Raw genomic sequence first — 15,257 nt, forward strand, 5'->3', positions numbered from 1 at the left:
CCCAGTAATTCTACTTCTAGGTATATACCCACGAGAATTGAAAACATATGTTCATGCAAAAACTTGTACCCTAGTGTTCATAGCATCCTGATTCATAATAGCCAAACACTGGAAACAACCTAAATGTTCATCAACTGATGAATGGATAAACAAAATGTGGTATATTCATAAATTAAATACTATTCAGCCATAAAAAGAATAAAAGAATGATATATGCTGCAACATGGGTAAACCTTAAAAACATTCTGCTTAGTGAAAGAAGCCAGGCATAAGAGGTCACATATTGTATGACTCCACTGACACGAAATGCACACAATAGACAAACTCATAGAGATAGAATGGTTGTCTGGTGCCGGGTGGGAAGATGGGGAAATGACTGCTAATAGGTATGGGGCTTCTTCTAGGGTGATGAAAAATGTTCTGGAGTTAGATAGTAGTCGTGATGGTTTCACAACCTCAAAAACATACTAAAAACAACTGAACTATACACTTAGAAGGGCGAATTTTATGGTATGTTAATTATACCTCAATAAGGAAAACTAGAACAGATAATAAGCTGCTTCTGTATTTATAGACCCTGAACAAACAGACATTTGGTAACACCATCAACTCTGAACTCTCTACCAAAATGCTAAGCAAGAAACAATCAGAGAACAAGGAGGAAGAATTGATTATAAATTATGAAGTGTTAATTTTTAAAAATCTATATTGCATACAAGGCTAATTATAAATGCAATACAGAGTTTTACAAAGTGCAAGCAATACCCAAATGTGTAATGTAGAACGTCAAAGTCCCCTATAACCTTCTTGTATGAGCTAATGTATATTATCAGTTTAACAAATCCTGACATCTCAAATGCCTAATAAAATAAAAGTTTATTTTTCACTTCTGAAATCCAAAACAGGATTTCATCATTGAGCAATAAACTGCTCTCCTCTAATCAATGATTCAGGGACCCCGACTCCTTCCATCTTGTGCCCTCATCTTGATTGAACACAGAACTTCTAAAGTTGATACAGAAGGAGAAATAGCATAAAGAATTGTCCACAATTCCATTGGCCAGACCTCAGGCACATGGCCATAGCTATCTGTGAAGAAGGCTAAGAAATGTAGTGAATGCCCAGGAGGAAGAGGAAAAAGATTTATTGAATTGTTGACCAGTGTCTGCTACATCCACCCCATGGATAACTCTGTCAATAGTTTTGAGCAAAGTCCTACAACTATTTCGTATGCAAATACTAATATAATAGTACTTAAAATTTTTTTATCCTTACTCGAGGACATTTTTCCTTTCATCGCTTTAGGGAGAGAGGAGAGTAGATAGATAAACATCAATGTAAGAGAGAAGCATCAATTGGTTGCCTCCTGTATGTGCCTGGACCAGAGATTGTACATGCTTGAATGGGGGATGGAACCTGAAACCTAGGTATGTGCCCTGACTGAGAATCGAACCCACAACCTTTTGGTTGCCAGATGACACTCCAACCAACTGAGCTACCCAGCCAGGGCTAATAGTACTTTTTAATGAAAATGGAATTACACTATACATACTGTGCGTGAGTAGGTTGATTCAGATATAACCTACATTTATTTGTCATCCATATACACTAAAAATTCAGAATACACTGATTCAAACCTTGGTTATCTCAAGCAGACATTACACACTGTTATTCAAATGTTTCTCATGCTGACTCAGATGCTACTCAGCACACTCTGACACGGGCTAGCCTGTGCAGATGGCTAATCCCAACAGGCAGATTTGACTGGGGAGCTGGGCAGGGGGTTCACAGCTCTACTGAGGTTCATTTTCCGAGAGAGTTGCTTTCTTTACCCCTTCAAAAGACAAACCTAGCCCTGGCTGGTGTGGCTCAGTGGATTGAGCGCTGGCCTGAGAACCGGAGGGTTGCTCGTTTGATTCCCAGTCAGGGCACATGCCTGGGTTGGAGGCCAGGTTCTCCAGTGCGGGGCATGTGAGAGGCAACCACACACTGATGTTTCTCTCCCTCTTTTTCTCTCTCCCTTCCCCTCTGTCTAGAAATAAATAAGTAAAATCTTAAAAAATAAAAAATTATGTTAATATGTATTATTTTTATTTTAGGCTCTGACACAGTTGATTATTCTCTTCATGGCATATTTTCATTATTGGTCTGTGCAACAATGTTTCTCTCCTTCTCTCTCCATATATGTATGAAATTTTGTGGCATGTGAATTATACTGTCTGTCCATCTGTTTATCTATAGAGAGACATATCCTTTTGTTCCATAACACACTTCCTTTCCCACCCCTTAAACAATGACGGTAATGTGTTTAATACTATCTTTCTGTTTGTGTTCTTGCAAAATGTGTTTTGTGTCTGTATGTTTTAAATCTGCATAAGTGGTTTGTATTTATTCTGACCTTTTAAAACCAGCACTGTTTGTAAGTTCAGGATCCATCCAATGTCAAGTGTACACCGAATCATTGTTCCCCATTGCTGTACAGTAAGTACTCCATGGTGTACGTTTACCACATTTTATTTATTTACTGTCCAGATGAGAGGAACCCAGATTGTCTCCACTCCTCTGCACCACAAATAAACTTCTAGTTGGGACTGTGTGGGAATTTCATTGAGATACAGATTCAGAAGCTGATCTGCTGGGCCATTAGGTGTACATACACATTATTGGACCGTGTGCCACCATTCTGCAGTCTAGAATAGTTGAACCGGCCTTCATTCCTATCATGAAGAGCTCTTATTTCCCCAGCAAAGCTCATCATCTCTCCATCATTGTTCTGCCATGCAATATCTCAGTTAATTTATATATTGCTGACTATAATTTAGTTTAGACATCTCTTCATATGCTTTTTACCCCTCTGAATTTCCTCTTCTGTCTACTGTCTATACATACCCCTTTCTAGCAATGATTTTAAATAGCAGTTACTGTATTTTTCTTGTTGATATGTAGGAGTTCCTTGTCTTTTCAAGATCAGGGATCAGCAAACTATAGCCCACAGGCCAAATCTGGCACACCTCCAGTTTTTGTAAATAAAGGGTTTTTTTTTAACATTGATTTGAGAGAGAGACACACACATTGATTTGTTCTTCCATTTATTATGTATTCATTGGTTGATTCTTCACTTAATCTTAGTCAAAAAGCTAAGAAGCAATTGTTGCTAATTCTTGTATGTGCCCTGACTGGAGATCAAACCCACTACCCTGGGCTATCAGGACGACACTCTAACCAACTGCCCAGGGCCATGTAAATGATGTTTTATTAGAATAAAGTCACACTCATTCACTTACTGTGCCTATGGCTACTTTCCTGTTACAATGGTACAGTTAAATAGTTCTGTCAAAAACCATCTGGACCACAAAATCAATCTAAAATATTCACTGTTCTCATGGACATGGATGACAGTGTGGTGACTGCTGTGGGGAGGTGGGTATAAGGGGACTAAATGGTAATGGAAAAATATACAATAAAGTTTAAATCAATTAAAAAAAGAAAAACACATTTAAATAAAAGAAATAAAATAAAATATTCACTGTTTGCTCCTTAACACAGTTTTTCCAAACTCTGCTCTAGATAATAATCTCTTATTAGCATTAGACATGGAAAATATCTATTCTTATTTTGTCATCTTTTAACTTTGTCCCTAGAGTCCTTCATGGAACCAAAAATCAAAGTTCAGAAGAATGTCATGTGTGCTAAAACACAAAATAGAAAGCATACTTAATACATGGGTGAATTTGGCTAAGGAGATTTCCTGGTGGAATGTTCACAGTACCAACTGGCTTCTCCTGGCTGTCAATGATAGAAAGGAAGAGAGCAGCTGAAAAGGGACGTGTTCCGGGAGAACTTAGAGGATGTATGAAGGGCTCAGCCAGTCTTTCTAGCCATCAAACGTTTTTCAAAGGGAGAATGGTCTTAAGATAAAGATGAAGTCAAGAGTGCATTTTCAGACTCTTTGTTAAGACTTTAAAAAGTATTAAGTGCATGTTTTATAAAGCTGCTTTCTTCTAAGAATGCTAGATTGCCTCTTAGACTCTTTTTCTTATTAGACGAGGGCTTTTAAGAGTCTTCAGGGTGTTTCTTTCTTTTTAAGATTTTATTTATTTTTAAAGAGGGAAAGGGAGGGAGAGAGGGAGAAAAACATCAATGTGTGGCTGCCACTTGAGTGCCCCCCAACTGGAGACCTGGCCTGCAACCCAGGCCTGTGGCCTGACTGGGAATCAACTCGCAACCCTTTGGTTCTCAGGCCAGCGCTCAAGTCACTGAGCCACACCAGCCAGGGCAGGGTGTTTCTTATAGCATACCAAGGTAGAGAGAGGCCTGTCTTAAAGACATTTATGGATGTGGTTTTTTGAGAGCCTAAATAAAATTCACAGAAAAAACAAAAAGTTAGGAGAACTGCATTTGTAGAGAGAAGCACTGCCAGCTTCAAATAAAAAAAGAGAGTTCAAAATAAAAAGATCCCTCGGAACTACCAACTTTCTATGGGCAAGAAGCAGGCTGTAAAAGCTACACAGCAGCAAATACGAGCCACTTCTCAGGGGAAAGGAAGGACGGCTCAAAATGAAGAACCACAAGTTCAGAAGGCAGAGCTAAAAGCCACAGAGAATCATTCCAGGGAGCAGGATTGGGTCCCAGTCAAAGAAAGGGAAACTTGTACTTGGCTTATTTCCCCTCTTTTAAACAAAAGTATTTGTTGCAGTTATCTTATCCCGGCAACACCATTCTATGCTACTTATTTCACAGATTTTTAGATCAATCAAGAGGAATCACTTATTAGCATTAATAAGCAGCCACATCTGGAGGGCCTTATGTACACCTGCACCTCATTTAGATGTTGCGATCCTGAATTCTGAGCTGATGCCACAATAAGATGAGACTTTGGGAGTCCTGAGAGGAAAGTGAGTGTATTTTGCATACTCAGTGGATATAAATTATGTTGATCAGAGGGTTGGCTATGGCAAATAGTCTTTAAATACATATATAGCATTATTCTCTGCTGTATTTGCAGTATGTCTTAATTTTTACTCCAAATATTTTTTGTGCTTTTGTTTCATCATTTCACCAAAGGCTTGTCTAGTTCATTACTCTTCTCAAAAAATCAACTTTTGGCTATATCAATCTTTTAAAAAATCACATTTGTTTTTTGCTTATTTAGTTTATCCTGTTATTTTTATAATCTCATTACCTTTACTTTCTTTGATAGTTTTGTTGTTCTTTGTCTAACTTCTTAACTTTAACACAGTGCTTTAAATTTTAGCCTATCTTCTATTTTTAAAATTTATTTTTATTTTTTATTTTGCTTTATTTTTTTTAGAGACAGAGGGGAAGGGAAGGAGAAAGAGAGGGAGAGAAACATCAATGTATGGTTGCCTCTCACATGGCCCCCACTGGGGACCTGGCCCCTAACCCAGGCATGTGCCCTGGCTGGAAGTCGAACCAGCAACCCTTTGGTTCACAGCCTGAGCTCAATCCACTGAGCCACACCAGCCAGGGATCAGTACATAGTATTTTTAAAGCCCTTCAGTTCTAAGCATTTTCTGGTTTCCTGTATTTCCTGTATAATGCCTTCTTTGATCAGTTTAGTAGTATGCTTTAAATTTTTGAAACATATAGGGCATTTTTAGTTGTTACTGTTATTGTCCTCCAGTTATAATGTAGACACACAATGTGATAAGTATAATATTGTTCCTTTGTTATTAAAGACTTGTTTTTCTTTTTTATACTGAATTTATTGGGGCGATACTGGCTAACAAAATTATGTAGGTTCCAAGTGACAATTTTATAACACATCATCTATAGATTGTATTGTATGTTCACCTCTTCAAGTCGTGTTCTTCCATCAGTATTTATCCCCTCTTTACCCTCCTCTACCTCCCCCACCTCCCTTTGCCTCTGATAGTCATCATACTGTTGTCTGTATCTGTGACTTTTTCATTTTTCTCTTTGCTTACACCCTATGTTCTTCTCACGCAGCTCCCAACACCCTCCCCTTAGACAGCTGTCGGTCTGGTCTCTATATGGATGAGACTTTGCAAGTTTAAAACATCAAAGCAAATAATTGATACTAAAAGTTTTTGTCCACAGTGAGTTACTGTGTATACAAAATGCCTTAATTATTAAAAAAAAAACAATGTGAACGATACTAATATCTCTTTAAAAAAATTAAAAACCAACCATGCTTTCAGCATAATAAAATTATAGAATTAAATCAGGGGTTTCCATTTATGTAGATGTTGTTGTTAAAACGTATTCCACACCATCTTTAAAACTTGCAAATATTTTTAACATCTCTGATTTTTTGCCGGAAGCATGATATCAGGCATTTATGTGTTATTCATATACAAAAGAAAAAGGTGAATATGTGTTTGTATGAATGCTTAGCTGGAAATGTTCATGGAGTTGGCTAATTTATATTCACTTTCTATTGTTTATAAGTTTCTAATATTTTCAGTACTCTATCATTTACACTTTCTTCATCTGAGTAAATTTACTCAACATTCCCCCAAATCTGCAACAATGCGGGAATGGCTTCATATGTTTCTCCAGTAGTTTAAAAGTATTGCCTAATACAGTTAATACTTTTTTTCAAATCGAACCTTGCCTGCAGCTCAATATGTAAAATGCTTTAAAATGCTGCTATTCTAGTTGAGTGACATTGGACGGAGCGTGATCTCTTAGGTCTCCCCAGCTTTTCCTTTCCCTTTCTCCTTCCCCAGTTTTCTGTCCCTCCTCCCCCAAATCTTAAAGGCTTTCCAGTTGCTGGCTTTATTCTCTCTCTTAAATCCAGGGCATTGTTTCTGCTCAGGTTTCCACGAGGCACTCCCAAGGCTTTGTTGTGTGATTGTTAAGCTGGCCCAAGTTGGTTTTCTGTTGCTCGCAATTAAAAAACAAAAACAAAAAACCTTAAATAATACTGTTGCAGTTTGAGATTCACTTAGGTGATGGAAAGAGGCTTTGGAGTAAGAAAGCTGATTTTTTTCTCATTTGCAAAGGGGATTATAGTTAACTTTTGTGACTTAAAAAGTACTAATATATTTAAAGAATCGGTATTGAGTAGGCTCTATAAAAATGTTATATTAATAATATTAGGGTCTTCCAGTTCGGCTCGCTGCGGAAGTCGGAAGTTGGAGCTAACGTCTCGCGGCCACCGGAGGAAGAAGGCGGTGGAGTCGCGCGTCACCCAGGAGGAAATTAAGGAACCGGAAAAGCCAATCCACCGGGAGAAGACGTGCCCTCTGTTGCTCTGCGTCTTCACCACCAACGACGGGCGCCACCACCGCAGGGATGAGTTCTCTCGTGGGAACGTGCCTTCTAGCGAGTTGCAGATCTACATCTGGATGGATGCCACCTTGAAAGAGCTGACTAGTTTAGTAAAAGAAGTCTACCCAGAAGCCAGGAAGAAGGGCACACACTTCAATTTTGCAATTGTTTTTATGGATATTAAAAGACCTGGCTATCGAGTAAAGGAGATAGGCAGCACCATGTCTGGGAGAAAGGGGACTGATGATTCCATGACCCTGCAGTCGCAGAAATTTCAGATAGGAGATTATCTGGACATAGCAATCACCCCTCCGATTCGGGCACCGCCTCCTTCAGGGCGTATGAGGCCATATTAAATTTTGTTGACTATTTCTTTACTTTTCATTCATTTATGTGAAATAAATTTATGCTTTCCTTCCCTTCATTATTGCCATTAAGCCTTTAAGCTCTGAACAAATTTTAATGCATTTATTTAGAAGTTAGGTTTGGCTGTGCTATGGTATGAATTTTAACAGAAAGCCCACATTTCAAGTCCTATAAAATAGGAAGTGCTCTTAGCATTCTGTGTAAAACTGTTGTTAAATATACGTGTGCAATAAAAAATATTAGTCTTTTGTGTTTTTTTGATATAATAAAATGTATTTTTTTTTATTGTTCAAGTACAGTTGTCTCTATTTTACCCCCGCCACTACCCCCACCCCAGTCATCCCCACCTCCCACCCTAGATCCTACCCCCATTTGGCTTTGTCCATGTGTCCTTTATACACGATCCTTGATATAATATTACAGTCCTACTAGAAGTCACTCCTACCCTCTCCGACTTGGAGTGGATGGATAACTTGGATTCAGGGGAGCCAAAATTAGCAAGGCTGCCATCTTGTGGTATTTCTTGACACACTGTTCAAAGTCATTTAGCATATTTGTTTTTTTAATTGTATTTTTTTCATTACTATTTAGTCCCCTATACCCCTCTTCACACCCCCCTACAATCACCACACTTGTCCATGAGTCCATTTTCCTTTTTGTTCAATCCCTCCACCCCCAACCTCCCCCCTTAGCTGTCATCCTGCTCTTTATCTATGAGCCTGTCTCTCTTTTGCTTGTTAATTCAATTTGTTCATTAGATTCCACATATGGGTGAAATCATATGGTATTTGTCTTTCTCCAAAGATAACATAGGCAGCAAAATCTCAGACAGCTCGTGGCAATATTTTATCAGATATATCTCTCCAGGCAAAGGGAAAAAAAGAAAAAATAAATTAAGTGGAACTACATCAAACTAAAAAGTCTTTGCACAGCAAAGGAAAACATTGACAAAATAAAAAGACAACCCACAGAGTGAGAGAACATATTCACCAATACATCTGATAAGGGGTTAATAGTGAAAATTAATAAAGAACTTACAAAACTCAACACCAAAAACATAAACAACCCAATTAAAAAATGGGCAAAGGACTGAATAGACACTTCTCCAAAGAGGACATACAGATGGCCAATAGACATATGAAAAGATGCTCAATGTCACTAATCATCAGAGAAATGCAAATTAAAACCACAGTGAGGTATTACCTCACACCAGTAAATGGCTATCATAAGTAAATCAATAAATAACAAGTGCTGATGAGGATGTGGAGAAAGGGGAACCCTTGTGCATTGTTGATGGGATTGCAGATTGGTGCAGCCACTGTGGAAAGCAGTATGGAGATACCTCAAAAAATTAAAAATGCATCTGCCTTTGACCCAGTGATCTCACTTCTGGGAATATAAGGTCTGTCCAGAAGGTATCCAGCCATGTAATGTGAAAAATAGAGACATTTATTGTAGAAGATACAAGAAACATTGTACATAGGACAATGATGCCTCAATCCCTTTCAAAGTAGGCACCTTGGGACCTCACATCCTTCTCTCAATCCCCATCAGCTGCCCCATCACATTTTCCTGAATCTCACGGATGCCCTGAAATCTCTTCCCTTTCAAAGGTGATTTTAGTTTTAGGAAAAGCCAGAAGTCACAAGGTGCCAAATCTGGGCTGTAGTGGGTAGGGAATCACCTGCGTGATCTGCTGTTTTGCCAAAAAACTCTGCATGAGCTGTGATGCATGAGTGGGCGCAATGTTGTGATGAAGCTGTGGCCTTTTGAATCATATGAGTAGTTTCCATGGAGGAATGTTCAAGCTTAACACAAAATTTGATGCAGATTTGTTGCTCTACTTGCTCAGTCATTTTGAATGTGACAGCCACACAGCACACATGCTCACTCAACAGTGTCTACTGCTCCCACTGACGAGTACAGTGAAGTTGTCATTGTTCACACATGCACATTCCAGTCCACTCTCTTTGGCTGCCAGGTTACAATGTCTGGACTTTTTCCAGACAGACCTCAGATATTTAAAGGAGCCCTAAACACTAATTTGAAAGAACATAAGCACCCCTATGTTCACTGCAGCATTATTTACAATTGCCAAGATATGGAAACAGCCCAAGTGTCCATCAGTAGGTGGGTGGATAAAACAACTATGGGACATTTACACAATGGAATACTTCTCATCTGTAAAAAATAAGAAAATTTTACCCTTTGTAACAGTATGGATGAATCTGGAGAACGTTATGCTAAGTGAAATAAGCCAGTCATTTAGCATATTTGATGCCAGATACTCAAGAACCTAAAACTACGTTAAAGGATGGCAGACACCAGAGAGCCAGTGGGATGAAGGTAATAACTAAAGACATGGGACAAAGGTAATTCATTGTTGGAAAGCACAAGAAATAAAGAACCTAAGACAACTTTCAGGAACTGTAACAGAGAAGTCAGGAAAAGGGACAAAAGAAGTGACTGAAGGAGGAGAAATAAACAAGTAGTTCAGTGTATCACTCAAGCCACGGCTGACATATATATTTGCGCTGATAGCTAACCTGATTCTGTCTTTTGTTTTTCAAGACTTCAACAGCCAGTAACAAAAGCCAAATGACACCATAATCCTATTGCCCAGGCTATTCAAATGCTACCGTTCCTCTTAAATCAATGTTTCACCTTCCTTCTACATCTTATTATAATATACCATTGGTAAGAATTTTAGTAATTATGAGGCTACTACATGTCAAGGCTTATCATCACTCCATGTACCACCAAGAAGGGGTCCTCGTTGCTATCTGATCCAGTTGCAGAATCCCATCCGGGAACTCTGTTTTCTAAGGTCACTTCTCTTACCAAATCTTTTAGACTTAATTACCCCCAAAAGCAGAGCGTGAGACAAGGACTTACAAACAAGTATTTTATTTTCAGAAGGGATCCCAAGGAACACAAGTCAAAGACCAGGAAGAGTAAAACAGGTAAGTCAGAAAAGCTAGTCCAAGGATGAGCGATCTAGGTCACTGCTTTGGGCACATGGGGGTCTATTTCCCTGTAAATATTGTGAGGCCGAGTAGAATGTGCCTCTCAATGGTCCAACCAAGGTAAGGAAGAAGGAAGTATTCATTCACCAGCTCCTGTCTTCACTGGCCAAGGGTTAACTCCCTTCCACTTTCAAGTTGGCACTTTCAGGGTGACACATGAGTCACATGGATGTGCAAGTTCTCACGGTCATCCCATGAGGTGAATTCTGTGAGAGAAGCCAAGGCCAAAAGCCAAGAGATACTTGGAGAAAGAAGTTGAAGTTTTGAACTGTCAGGTCACACCTGCATGTACCTGGTAGCCACAAAAATGGCTGGAATAGAAAGGTAGGCCAATATGCACAAAAGTGCCCATAAATTGCCAGAAGTAAAGACAACTCCTTGCCAAATTGAAATTCTAGTCTATAGGATGCACTATGAGTTCTGAACCAGTAACCAGTGTGTGGTGGTGTTTCATTCATAGCCAAAATAGATGGATCTCAGAAGAAAAAGGGTAGAGTGGCAATTCTATTATATCAAATTGACTGCTTTTAAGTGTTTATTTTCATGTATCTGTGATTTTGAGCATGGCTAGTCATATGTTTTATTAGCTTCTGGAGAAATGCTTCCACCAGAGGACATGAAAATAGTTTCACTGGGTTGGAAACTAAGGTTGGCATTTGCCAATTTGGGTTTTCATGACAGTAGGTGAACAGACAAAAAAAAAAAAGTGAATTCAGTGGTGTGCTAGAGCCAGCTCATATAGGTTTATGAGTCAATTTTGTGCATGTATTAGTTTCCTATCATTTCTGTAACAAATTACCCCAACTTTAGTGCTTAAAAACAACACCAATTCACAAATTCATTACCTTATAGTTCTGCAAATCAGAAATCCAAAAAGAGTTAAAATCAAGGTGTCAACACAGTTGTGTTCCTTTAGCAGGGTCTAGGGGGAAAATCTGTTCCTTGCCTTTTCCAGCTTTTAGAGGCTGCCCACATTCCCTAGTCACATCACTGTGACTTCTGCTTTCATTGCTACATCTTTTTCTGCCTCTGCCTCTTGTACTTCCTTCTTTACCTTATAAGCATCCATGTGATTGCATTGGGCCCAACTGCATAATCCAGGATGCTCTCCCCATCTCAAGATCCTTAATCACACCTGCAAAGTCCTTTTTGCCATGCAAAACAGCACATTCACAGGTTCGAGAGATTAGGATGTGGACATCTTTGGAGGGGCACTATTACATATACCACGGTGCATTTTTCTCAACCCTATATTCAGTGACATAACATTGGTGGTTTAAAATTGGCCCGGGTGGAAATATTTATACAGTAAAAACTAGCAAATTCTACAAATCAGGGGTTTACCCCTGGAGAGCTTACTGTTAAACTTTTACCTAGATACCTCTGATTGTGCTGATTGACTGGGGTGAGTGAGACTATTATTAAGGCAAAAACAGAATTGTCATATAGAGGAAGGGAGGATTATGGATATAATTGAGAGGATACCTAGGGGACCTCCTATTCCTGCTATGTTGAGTGAAGAATGTTAAGGGAATATCACATAAGTAGGACCACCAAGGTCTCGTCTTTCAAGAAAGGTGACTTCTAGAAAACTTCTCTTTTTTTAATTGACTTTTTACAAAAGATTTTATTTCTTTTTAAAAATAAATAGGAGAGGGGAAGAGAAAGAGAAAGAGAGGGAGAGAATTATCAGTGTGTGGTTCCTCTCACACTCCCTGTACTGGGGACCTGGCCTGCAACCCAAGCATGTGCCCTGACTGGGACTCAAACCAGCGACCCCTTTGGTTCGAAGATCATGCTCAGTCCACTGAGCTACACCAGCCAGGGCTGGAAAGCTTATTTCTATGATTAAGTTGTAGTTAATGTAATATAAACAGAAGTGATATATGCCACTTCTGGATCAGGGCCTTTAAAACAGTGGCATGCCTCCTTCACGCCCTCTTCTCTTCCCATCACTATGACCCTGAGGAACGGAGGTGCTGGTTGAAGACAAAAAGAGCATGTAATGGGTAGTGGATATGTGAAGTCAAAACTATTAACTAAGGCCTTGTGACAGCTGGAGAAAGGTTTCTTGCCACGGCAGTGTGACAGTTACATACTGTATAGCTAATTTTCTTCCCTTTCCATCCCCCATATATGTAGGGTGTGGTATGTTTTGGTGGTTGACTCTAAAGTTCAATCCAGAGACTGAAGAACACTGAAGCAGGATCATTATGGAACTGGAGGAAGAATGAACATTATTCAGTGATCCTGGACTTGAAGCTGGATCATGTAACTGATGAGACTTCAGCAGATTCCTGTTTTAGGGGTGGGAGATGCGTGTAATGATGACAGTTTAGGGAAAAGGAGGGTTGTTTTAGTTATGAGTTTTGTTTTGTTTCATTTTTTTGAAGTGTAAGTATAGAAAGAATGGTATGTGATGATGTTGGCCAGTCCCAGGGGTTTATTACTGTGGACTTCTACCATTCGTATTGGACATTCAGCATCTGTATCCCCTTCATATATCTGGGCAGTATCTCAATTGGGGAGAGACTGCACTTTATACCATTAAAGCTAGCACTGCTTACTGTCACTTTCCTAGTGTCACAGACACAGTCAATCCCATCCTCTTTAGTTTAGGTTCCCGGGGACAAGTGAAGTGGGGAAGACAGAAAAACCAATAAAGGTTCATTAATGGGTGGGTTACTGCTGTGGATAACCATGGGCTCAGTCCCTACGGGGACTTCCAGAAACAGTGTGAAATGAACACGTTGGAAGTGTCCCTCTGAGCAATAAGGAAGCTGAAATATTTGTTGACTGTTGGTTCTGGCTATGTGGCTATTAGACAGAAAGCAGGATATGGTTTGTGGAGTTCCTTAGAAAACTTAGCTTTCTAGATTTGGATACTGACCCTTCCCCCACTTCTTTCCTTAACATGACAGGATGGCCTGGGCTACAACAGTCAACTTGCAACTATAAGAATAAGTCAAACTGCATCAGAGATATCAACTGATATTATTGAGACAGTAAAACTGCCTACCTCCATTCTTGTATATGAGAAAAATATGCTTTGTTTTAAATGTCACTACAGTCAAGTTTTCTATTATCTGCCACCAAAAAATTCAGGTTCCTAACTGATTTATCTAGTCTTACTTGCAGCCAAGGGCACAGGCTACAACTTGGAATCAAAAGGCAATGATATAAAGAAGCAGACATTGTGGGCAACCTTTCTTGTTATGGAATTGTACTGGCAGTAGCCAGATCTTAACCACTACATTATATTGCCAATATTCTTTTTGCCAACTTGTTATTTTTGGATTTGAGGCCCTAAGACGGGCTGGAGCCTGGGGCCCAGCCGAGGCGAGGAAGAAAGATGGGCTTACACAGATTATTGTCTGCCATCAGCCCCTTCTGGCAGGGGGATATAGGATCTGCTCAAACGCAGACAGGCTCTGTGCCAGGCTGCACAGATGCAGGCAGTCCTCTGTGCCAGCCCAGGAAGCACTCCAGACGAATCACCAGACTTCTGTGTCTGAAATTCTGAGAGATAAGGAAGAATCTTGGGTGGCACTCTCAGAGACAAAGCAATTCTGCAGGCTTAGAAATGTGCTGAAATCTAGGCAAAATGAGAAAATGGCAAAGTACATGAAGAGAGGGCATGTGCAAGCCAATCAACTCTGTTGTCAATTCTTGTTTGCAAAAATGATTAACTGCACTCCTTTCCCCATCTCTTCCCAAGGCTAGATTTGGAAGTCTAAGGCTCAAAACTCTAAAACCCAGATCCAGTCTCCCTCCCATCTTGCATTTACCCATGCTGCCCCCTTGCCCCTCTCACCCTTTCCATGTAGTCAGTATTTCCCGTAGATATCTACTGAGTATCAATTTTAAGCCAGGGAGACAAGGACTCTAACTTCAAGGTACTTATAGAGAAAGAAAATATTATAATTGCTGAAATAATTAGGATTGTGAGACCTGCCCAAGCAGTATTCAATGGGAGTATATTCAAATCATTCCCTCTGTCTTACTCCTTATCCTCCTCACCATTCCCTTTATAAGAATGGTGTCTTCCGCATTGTCCCCTCTCCTGCATCCCCAAACCATAGCTTTGATTCAGGCCTTTGATACATTTTTGTATGTCTTCTAACAAGTGCCCTGCCTTTTTTATTTTATTGCTTACTCAAGCCCTCGCTCTACACCACAGCTAGAATTGTATTTCCGAATGAAATCTGACCACTCTTCCTTGCTTTCACACTGAGGTTTCATCTCTCCTGCCTGGCACAGCTTGCTCAGCTTTTGTTTACTTTTTTTTTCACGGCACATCTCCTGTTCCTCTCCTACAGGAATCTCTCACCTCAGCCAGTCACAGATTGTCATCTCCACTCATGTTTGCTCTGCAATGTTCTACCCATCTATCTCAGCCCAGCACATGACTATTCTGAATTCAAGGGTCTTACTGAACATGTGCTTGATGAGAGCCCCCCATGGATGAGGCACTGGATAATGGACACTGGATAAGATCAGTAAGGAGGAAAAAGCTGGAAGACACTAGTCAGCCTCTGTTCTGATAACCACCCCAGATGGCAATACCTACCTGTTTCCACAATAGACTAGAAGCTCCACGAGGGCAGT

General features: G+C 39.8%; 1 protein-coding gene across 1 annotated transcript; it reads left to right on the top strand.

The window, feature by feature from the left end:
* The first annotated feature begins 223 nt into the window (after positions 1-223).
* On the top strand, positions 224-7,862 carry LOC114496903 (histone deacetylase complex subunit SAP18-like). Its single transcript, XM_036027483.1, has 2 exons — positions 224-227; positions 7,087-7,862. Exons 1-2 carry the CDS (start codon positions 224-226, stop codon positions 7,611-7,613), a joined length of 531 nt encoding a protein of 176 aa, XP_035883376.1. The 3' UTR covers positions 7,614-7,862.
* The last annotated feature ends 7,395 nt before the right edge of the window (positions 7,863-15,257 follow it).

Source organism: Phyllostomus discolor, chromosome 5 (genome assembly GCF_004126475.2).
Source record: "Phyllostomus discolor isolate MPI-MPIP mPhyDis1 chromosome 5, mPhyDis1.pri.v3, whole genome shotgun sequence".
Lineage (NCBI taxonomy): Eukaryota > Metazoa > Chordata > Mammalia > Chiroptera > Phyllostomidae > Phyllostomus > Phyllostomus discolor.